At 44.3% G+C, this 10,026-nt stretch overlaps 1 protein-coding gene across 12 annotated transcripts in view; it reads left to right on the top strand.

Annotated features, from left to right (window-relative positions):
- Window positions 1–4,120: 4,120 nt before the first annotated feature.
- LOC142894831 (uncharacterized) overlaps window positions 4,121–10,026 on the top strand; it is a 450,316-nt gene continuing 444,410 nt past the window's right edge. For 11 of the 12 annotated variants that reach the window (XR_012928048.1, XM_076035641.1, XM_076035639.1 and 8 more), the window contains exons 1-3: window positions 4,121–4,327; window positions 4,566–6,423; window positions 7,489–7,662. Coding sequence is in view for 11 of the 12 variants with exons in the window: in XM_076035641.1 (XP_075891756.1) it covers window positions 4,144–4,327; window positions 4,566–6,423; window positions 7,489–7,662 (2,216 nt within the window). In the remaining variant the exon portion in view is untranslated. The remainder of the gene's footprint in view (window positions 4,328–4,565; window positions 6,424–7,488; window positions 7,663–10,026) is intronic. The other variant, XM_076035643.1, reaches the window with a different exon arrangement.

The raw sequence follows: 10,026 nt of genomic DNA, 5'->3' as shown, positions 1-10,026 counted from the left end.
GGGGTCTGTATGTCAGATCCCTGTCTCCACAAAACCCCACAGGCTCATCAAAATGTTTTATCCACTTTTGATAATTTTCCACATATCTCAAACAGACTCAGCCATCATCACTGTAATTTACAGGGTGACCGCGAACATCCCTGCTGCCTCCACCAGCACTGGCTGGGCGTTTCCTCCCACAGCTTCTACCACGTTGATCACTACCCCCCCTGCGCCGTCCATCACCATTAGTGGTGTTTTGAGCACTCCTGCTTCCCCCACCACGTCCCCTCATCCTCATTTGCCGATTACTCCCACTACACCCTGGCCACGCTGAGGCGAAGCATGTGCTGCTTGGTGACTATCGTGGCTCGACTCGCTCCTGCTGCGTAACTAAAGACGCACCGGCAGACTCGCTCTCACTGGACGACTGAACATCATCATCAGAGTGCGAATATTCCTCTTCGTTATCTGAGTCAGACATTACTTGACGAAATACTTTGTCAACGAACAAACCTCTGGTCGATGTATTCTCGGTAAAGTCCTCTCTCTCTCTCTCCGCTCCCACGACAACCACTTCCTCGTCTCCTTGACTGAGGCTTTCTCTCTATTTATATTCTATAATATAAACACCCCCACAAATGCTGCTCAGATTGAAGCCACAGGTGTCTGCCATCTCCTGGTGTAAAGTGGTAACTACTTTCAGCACCATATTTGCCGCTATGGCCTGTTTAATTCAGCAATGACGCTTGTCGCAATTTTGCGACCATTGCGCCTAAAGGGTTAATTGTCTACAAGATAATAAATGCATGGCCACGTGATGGTGAATGCGTGTCCACGCGTTATTATCTCGTGGCCATGATATGGTTAATTTGTGCCGCTAGCAGGATGGTTGTCGACATGCAGCTTTCAGTTTTGGAGTGATGCTGATTATCTTTTGTCAATAAAGGTAATTTTACCCTGTTTTTATATTCACCAGTAGGCCAGGGTGAGGATGACAACAATCACTATCTCATAGCCACGAGAATAAATATCTCGTGGCCACAACAATAATTGTCTCATGGCCACGCGTTTATTAACCCATGGCCACGATATAGTAATGCGTGGCCACATTATTTTTTCCCCCCCATCCATGTCACCAGAGGAGCTCCATAGGATTCCCACTTGGATCAGTGTTTTGTCTCCCCCTACCTGTCAGAGAGTGATTGCCATTGTCTTCTCTCCTGCTTCGCATGTGCTTTGCCATGTGACTTCAACCACCTCCTTATTTGGGTCACTTCCTGTCTGGGCTTTTCCAGCTACTTTGTCAGCTCACCTGATTCTCATCTTGGACAATCAGGCTGCAATCTACAACCCAGCCTTTGGCCTTTGGCAGTGCAGCTCTGTCTGATGGTCAGTCCATGTGATCAGGTGTTCCTGACCGTTTGGAGACATTTGACCTTGTTTCTTCACGCCTGTCCAGACTTTTTCTGTTTCTACCACTGTGTGTGTGTGTGTGTGTGTGTGTGTGTGTGTGTGTGTGTGTGTGTGTTTTTTTGCTTTTTTGAAGGATGTATTGAAGATGTTGTATTTTACTGCTTTGAACGACCAATTCTACTGTATTGTGGATGTGTGTTGCTTCTTTCTTGTCCAGGACTCCCTGGACAAACATTCTTGATCTCAATGAAACCAAAATATTTTCTTGGTGGACAAACAAACAGTGAAAGCAACTATGAAGACAGTGAACTGACCTCAGAGTCTCCAGTTTACAGTCTGGACTCTGCAGAAAACCACTCAGCAGCTTCACTCCTGAATCCTTCTGGTAGTTCTCACTCAGGTCCAGGAGTCTGAGGTGGGAGGGGTCTGAGGTCTAAAGTGCAGCACTTTAGACTGAATCAATACTAAAATGTAAGGTCTGATATATTTGAGTGTGTGTGTGTGTGTGTGTGTGTGTGTGTGTGTGTGTGTGTGTGTGTGTTGCTGTCATTCCCTATATTTACCTCCCCACCCTCTAAACACAATCACTAGTCTCCGGTCTCCCGGAAAATTGTTGTGGTCTCTAACGTTAGCATTGCAGATCACGTTACTTTAGTTTGGCCGTTGCCAAACTTTTCACGAAAAATAAAATAAACGAACAAATGCCAGCACACTAGCATTAGCTTTGTTGATTGGTTGTTTTCCAACAATGCTTACTAAAACTTACGGCCAAGTGTTTTAATACAACATAAGGGGAAATGTACTTTTTTTTACAACTCTACCAAAATAAATACAGAGAAAATACATTCTGCTCTTGGTTTAAAGTTTGGATTGGTCCATCCCTCAGTTTGGCACCACTAGTGGCCAGGTGCACTTACACTTGCAGTATCAAAAAGCTACAGGTGAAGGTATGGGAGGAGCAACAGTTATCAGCAGGCTCAGGAGTAAAGTGCAAGTACTTTGACCCAAGTCTCCATTTTGAGACAAATGCAGCAGCAGAGACGGTGAGAGGAGCAACACGTGACTCCTCACTGACTGAAAACACACATTAAACCTCAGAAACTGACTTCTGTTGACTTAATTCTGCTGGAAACGCAGTGTGACACAGTTTCTCTCTGTTATCTTTGTCCAAAGTGGAACTCGGAGTGTTGTGAGATCACCGACTCTCTTCCTTGTTACCCCAGACTGACTGCAGGCCTCAGCATGAGTGTTCGTGTGGAGGAAGAGGAGGACAGAGTAGAGTCTCCAGGGCCCAGCTGTGTGTCTATGAAGAGTGACCAGTCCATTGAGCAACCATTATTCTTCAGTAATGGACCTGGAGCCTCAGAGACACAGTAAGAAAACTCAGGTGGTCTGTATGATGTCAAACTAGTGTAGCGAAAATACTGCAACATTTAGGAAATATATTTTTTCTTGTCTTTTCAGAGTTGGTTCCAAGAGACAGAGAGCAGAGTCTCCAGGGCCCAGCTGTGTGTCTCTGAAGAGTGACTGGTCCATGAATCCTCCTTTATTATTCAGTACTGGACCTGGAGCCTCTGAGACACAGTGAGAAAACTTGTCTTCATCTTTTCACTTGTCTGTGTCAAAACCAAATTCAATGCAGCAACATCAACAACAGCATTAACTGTATAAGATGACTGAGTTCTGATTGGCTGTTGATATAATGACCCTCATCATTCAGTGTTAGCCTGGATATGAATTCACTTGAATCATTATGTGACAGTTGACGGTCCTGTCACTGTGCCTCCAATTGGTCATGCGCCCTGGCTACTTGGCCAAGGGGGCTTCCCTTTGGCTGACTGGTTAAGCGAGCATGCCTTATTACCCAGGAGTCTGAGGTTGGAAGCCCACCCGGGCCTTCTGCGCCTTGCCACACATAGTATGAGAAAAACCCTATCTCACTGAAAGTGTTAAAACATGCTTATTATATTTACACATACAGCAAAATCCTATGTAAATGATATTGACATGTAAACGGCTGGGTATTGCAGTACGTGTGCGTGAATTGTTTTCGAGTTGGAGCCTGGAATGCAAATTTTACAATTCTGTAATGTCTCCTAAATATCTTTCAATGCAAAACAAAACGTTTCCACTTGCAGAATTCAGCCCAAGAGACAGAGAGCAGAGTCTCCAGGGCCCAGCTGTGTGTCTCTGAAGAGTGACCGGTCCATGGATCTTCCTTTATCATTCAGTAATGGACCTGGAGCCTCTGAGACACAGTAAGAAAACTTGTCCTCAACTTGAATATTTGATAGGACTATCAGCAACATCACTAGTACTAGTACTATCACTACTATCTCAACTACCAGTACTGCGGCACTTATACAATCATCAGTACTATCACTACTATTAGACACCATCAGTACTATCAGTACTATAATGACTATCTTCACCATCAACTGAATCAGTGTTATAAGTACTACCTCGACCACTATATATATTATTACTATATATATTGCTAACACTATATCAGGACTATCACTACTGTTACGTTGTGATACATTCATGTCCTGCACACAAGAGCAGTGGGCAGAGCAGCAGTCAGAAGATCAGCAAGTCTTAATGTTCATGTTCACGTTCCTCAAAGTTCCAGAGTTGAACAAACTCAACATTCCTGTTCCAGACTGTAAAGTTCTTTCAAACACTACAGTCCTGTATTTCTCCATGATTGTGGTGGTGTGAGTGACCGTAAACTGTCTCCACAGGAAGATGAGAAGTGGTGGTGGTGGTGAGGAGCAGCAGCTGTCCTGCTGTGTCCAGTGTGGGGACGTCCTGACTGGTCCAGTGTCCACTAGCCGTGGACACCAGTCGTGCAGAAGGTGCACCAGCACATACTGGGACCAGTCTGCTCCATCAGGACTGCAACCCACCAGTCACACCGAGCATGCTCCCAGTAAGACTGTCCACCTGCACGTCCTTCACATCTCACACCATCAAGTCAGGACCTCCAGTGAGAAGATTCATGAGGGACATTTAGAGCAAACACTCAGACAATCACACAGGTTCATCAAAGCTGCTGAAAATGGACTTTGGATGCTTTCAGCTTCAAGTTGTGGACAGAAAATAAATGCTAAAATAATGCTGCCATTGTCACACTGATGTTTTCTTCTCCAACCTTTTCTCTGCTCCAGAGGCTGATGGTCTGCAGGAGCTTCTGCAGCAGCATAAGATCAGTCTGGAGAGGAGATGTGAACGTGTGACTGAAGGGACCAATGAAGCAGGAGGTCACACCCTCCTCAACAACATCTACACTGACCTCTACATCACTGAGGGACTGAGTGAGGAGGTCAACAGCCAACATGAGGTCAGGCAGCTGGAGACCAACAAGACCAACATGAGCCTCCGCGACTGTCCAATCAGGTGCAGCCAGATCTTTGAAGCCTCACCTGAGCAGCAGGGACTCAGAGTCAGAGTGGTGCTGACCAACGGCGTCGCTGGGGTTGGAAAAACCTTCTCAGTGCAGAAGTTCACTCTGGACTGGGCCCAGGGCCTGGAGAACCAGGACCTTCATCTGGTGCTTCCTCTCTCATTCAGGGAGCTCAACTTAGTCAAAGAGCAGCACTACAGTCTTCTGGAGCTGCTCCATGTTTTCCATCCAACGTTAGAGAAGCTCACAACAGAGCAGCTGCATGTCTGCAAACTTCTCTTCATCTTAGACGGCCTGGATGAAAGCAGACTGGCTCTGGACTTTAAGAAGAAGAGGGTTCTGGATGATGTCACTCAGAAGAAGTCAGTCAGCGTCCTGCTAACAAACCTGATCAGAGGAGATCTGCTTCCCTTGGCTCTGCTGTGGATAACCTCCAGACCTGCAGCAGCCAATCAGATCCCTCCGTCATGTGTGGACAGACTGACAGAAGTACGAGGCTTCACCGATGACCAGAAGGAGGCGTATTTCAGGAGGAGGTTCAGAGATAGAGAAGATGTGTCCAGCAGGATCATCTCACACATCAAGGCCTCCAGGAGCCTCCACATCATGTGTCAGATCCCAGTCTTCTGCTGGATCACTGCCACAGTTCTGGAGAGCATGTTGAGCTCAGAGCAGAGAGGAGAGCTGCCCAAGACCCTGACTGACATGTACTCACACTTCCTGCTGGTCCAGACCAAGAGGAAGCAGCACAAGTATGGAGGAGGTCCACAGGAGCTGACACAGGCTGACAGGGAGCTTCTTCTGAAGCTGGGCCAGCTGGCATTTGAACATCTGGAGAGTGGAAACATCATGTTCTACAGTGAAGACCTGGAGAAGTGTGGTCTCAGTGTGACTGACGCCTCTGTGTACTCAGGAGTTTGTACAGAGATCTTCAGAAGAGAGAGTGTGATCTTCCACAAAACCGTCTACTGCTTCGTTCATCTGAGCGTCCAGGAGTTTCTGGCTGCAGTCTACAGCTTCCACTGTCACACCAACAGGAAGAAGGAGGCTCTGGAGGATTTCCTGACAAGCTCAAGAGCAAAATCTTCACGAAAGAAGAACCCAAAGACATCAGAGAAGTTAAAAGAAGACAACAGTTGTGAACAATCCTTGGATGTGTTTCTGGATGGAATGATGAAGAAATCTCTGAAGAGCAAAAATGGTCACCTGGACTTGTTTGTTCGCTTTCTCCATGGACTCAGTCTGGAGTCCAACCAGAGACTCTTAGGAGGCCTGCTGGGTCTCACTGATAACCGTCCAGAAACCTTACAGAAGGTCATTAAGAACCTGAAGAGGATGAAAACTGTTGGTTCTTCTGACAGAAGCATCAACATCTTCTACTGTCTGCTAGAGATGAAGGATCAGTCAGTGCAACAGGAGGTCCAAGAGTTCCTCAAGTCAGAGAAGATATCAGAGAAGAAACTCTCAGCCATCCAGTGTTCAGCTCTGGCCTACATGCTGCTGATGTCAGAGGAGGTTCTGGAGGAGTTGGACCTGCAGAAGTACAAGACAACTGAGGAGGGAAAACTAAGACTGATTCCAGCTGTGAGGAACTGCAGGAAGGCTGTGATACGTCCAGAAAGGTTTGTGAACAGAAACATCCAGGAGTAAAATAACATGAAGCAAACCCACCTGCAGCTTGAAGAACTTTCACTTTATGAAGGTTTTCAACTGCAGCAGGAACCTGAAAATTCTGTCCAATTTCCTTCTGCCACAAGGGGGCCACACAAGGGATCGCTATGCCTGTAAATTGAACCAATCAGGTCAGGACTCTTGCTGATGTCACCACGTCGGCCAAGTTTCCTGTTTCATGGCAAAGCATCAGAATGTAGCGTTGTTCCTCTGTCACACAGCCTGTAGAGGGCGCTGATGTCAATTACTTTGGCTACAGTGGAGATCAGACAGCAAAGTCAAGGCACACGCACCGCCCCCCAGTGGATGGTTAATGATCTGCAGTTCCCTCACCCTGTCGCTGAGGCCTTCAGGATTCACTGACTGTCAGACCTTCAGGCTCTCCAGATGGTCCAGTGCTGGTCCCGTCTGGAGACCAGGCATTCCACCATCCTCTTCCTCTTTATTAGGACTAGTCACACTTCTGCACTGTGATTGGTGGAAGTGACACCAGGGTGGTACAGCCAATCACAAGGCAGCAACAGTAATTCAGAGGCGTAACCTGTAACTTTTCAACTGGCAGTGACTGGTAATCAACCAGGAAATTGTCCAGCTGTGTGATTGGCCGGTGAAGGGCTGTGGCTGATCAGCTGATACAGTGTCTTGTGACCAACGTCAGATCTTCACTGTGACTTAAAAGTTAAAGTCAGAGTCTCAGTGACTGTCACATCCTGAAGGATGCAAAATTTGTTCTCTGCATTTGACCATCATCCCCTGAGGGGCAGCGGTGGGCAGCAGCCCCGCCCCCAGGAGTCATTGGGTGATCTAAACCCCCAATTCCAACTTTGGGATGTGACAATCACTGGGACTTTAACCCAAACACTGAGTGCCAAGCAATGGATGCAATGGGTACCATTTTTACAGTCTTTGGTAGGACCCAGTCGGGCATCCCACAACCTCCCAGTGTCAGGGCGGACACTCTACCCTTAGACCACTGAGCTGGTTTAACTTCTGTCTTTGTCCCTCTGTCACTGCAGCTCCTCAGACTCTGGACTCTCAGAGTCTCAGTGTGAAGTTGTGGCCTCAGCTCTGAAGTCCAGCCCCTCCCACCTCAGACTGCTGGACCTGAGTGGGAACAGACTGAAGGATCCTGCAGTGAAGCTGCTCTGTGCTGGACTGGAGAGTCCAAACTGCAGACTGGAAGATCTCAGGTCAGCTGCTGCAGTGGAAATCTGAGCCACTCTTTTGTCTGCTGGTTCTGGTTCAGTTTGTCTGCCAACAAAACTCATTTTCTAGCTTGGTGTGTTATTAAATATTTTATGATATAACATGCAGGAAAAATCTTCATACTAGTGTTTCAACCCTTAAGTATTTGCTAGTTCCATGTTGTAAAGAAGTAATATTTCAATCTATATCAAACACTTTTCTGTCCTCCAATGTTGAGAACTCAACAGAAAATCAAGTCAGCGACAGTGACACAGACTGTCTGAACTCACCCACTACTTCCCTCCTCACTGTGTATGAAGTTCTATGTATCCAACTATTCTGCAACTATACTGCACTCATTAGCCAAATGAAAAAAAAAACTTTTGCACACCTCTCTTGTATGGCACTGCGAATGATGTCATCACGGTCACATTATTAAAATATCCCATTAGCAGGTGCTATAAGCAATATAATAATATAATATCCAGTGTATATGATATTATTTATACAAATATATACAGTAATTCACTAGGGATGCACGATATGTGTTTTTTCAAGCTGATACCGATACAGATAACCGATATTTGTATATTCATTTTTACATTTAGATTTACCTGTAGTTTGTGCACAAAAGGAAGAAAAAAATGGATTTAACAAATTTTTACCTGTAGATTTGTCCCAATCAAATGTCAAGTGATCACTACTATTAAAACAAGAACGAACAGTTCTGTTATCAGAAATTTACATATTTATTTCCTTTGCAAACAAAAAAATGGCATGTGCAAAAGGGTGAACACTAGAATTAAATGTCTAATATGAAATTAAAAAAAAAGGCCTCTAGGAGTCCCCAACCACTCTGCAAAGGAATTTATAAAGTACACTAACAAGTACTGCAAACTTAACAAGGTGCATTGTAGCCTTCAACAATACAAAAAAATCTGTATAAATGCATTAAAAATTGCTCCAAACTGAAAAGGTGCATCCAGTTCATATTATAAAAAGTGCCTTTGTTGCATTTGGTTTATGAGTACAATGGATGATGGGATAAATTGCTGGGTTAGTGGCCATCGGTTGGACACGACTTCTAGCAATGCATTGTGGGATACATTGAGTGGACTATATTGTGAATGCTGGTGTTGACTCAGGATTCAGACACCACTGCATAGTGATCCAGCCCAGTGGGTGAAACACCATCAATATTCAGTGGGTTGGGGGTCCCCATCCTCCTGATTGTGACCCAATAACAATCTACAGTGGCTGAACATGTAGGAGGCCTGTTAGAACCTCACAATATTTCATGGATGCAACTTTGTAGCTATTTGGCATTGGAGCTGCTGACACCACCTTGTATTCCTTCTGCCAGGTGTAAAACCACTCCCTTTTCCTTTGTGAATAGTATTTGATAACATTGAACAAATATGAGACCTTAAAATGTTACTTGAAGGCTTTCAGGGGTCTCATGGGAGTCCGACTCCCCGGACCCTCCTGTGTTCCACACACTGGTGCAGCCCAGTGGTGTAGTCTAGTTCATTCTAGTGGGTATACTCTGATCTTTCCTCTCTCTCTCATTTCTTTTTCCCATTCTATTTTGTAGATGATTAATAATGACGTCGATATTGTCAGTCACATAGACATATATATATGTGTATATATATATATATATATATATATATATATATATATATATATACATATATATATGTATATATATATATATATATATATATATATATATATATATGTATATATATATATATATATATATATATACAGTATACCTGTATATACACTAGATGGCTCATGTGCGCTGTTCGTCAATGGAGAGCGACGTTGCCAGACAGCGGCCATCTTACTTCAGACAGCTAAGCCATTCATAACATTAATGTCTACGGTGCACATACCTTTTTAAAAACATATCGGACTCAGTTTTGAAGTGATTTTAAAACGGTTTGAGTTTATATAAACGTCAGATCTGTAGTTACGTTCCCACATACTTACGACCATGGATTTTCAGGAACATTATACACTACGCCGACGCGGGGGACTGCCACAAATGGTGATCATGGTGACCATGGTGACAGCCTCTCCAGCAACTCTGTGCGTTCTCGCACTTTTTTGTGAAATTTTCTCGTGAGCTAAATAAATGATCTATCTCTAACTATCTTTTATAAGTAAACATAAAATAGATAGACAAAGCAATATCTATACTTACTCTGGGTGTCTATATTAAATCATTAATTAAAAAAATAAAAAATATTTGTATAAAACATTAAAGTATCCCATGTATGTAATAGGTATATTTGCAATGATTGTATTAAAACGAATAATACATTATAACATAAGATGTATGTAATTAATTTCTAACAATC

The sequence above is a fragment of the Nelusetta ayraudi genome, unplaced genomic scaffold (assembly GCF_046127955.1).
Source record: "Nelusetta ayraudi isolate G7.1 ecotype Tasmania unplaced genomic scaffold, CSIRO-AGI_Nayr_v1 ptg000045l, whole genome shotgun sequence".
Lineage (NCBI taxonomy): Eukaryota > Metazoa > Chordata > Actinopteri > Tetraodontiformes > Monacanthidae > Nelusetta > Nelusetta ayraudi.
Note: the sequence above shows the minus strand (reverse complement) of the source record. Positions and strands in the feature narration are given on the sequence as shown.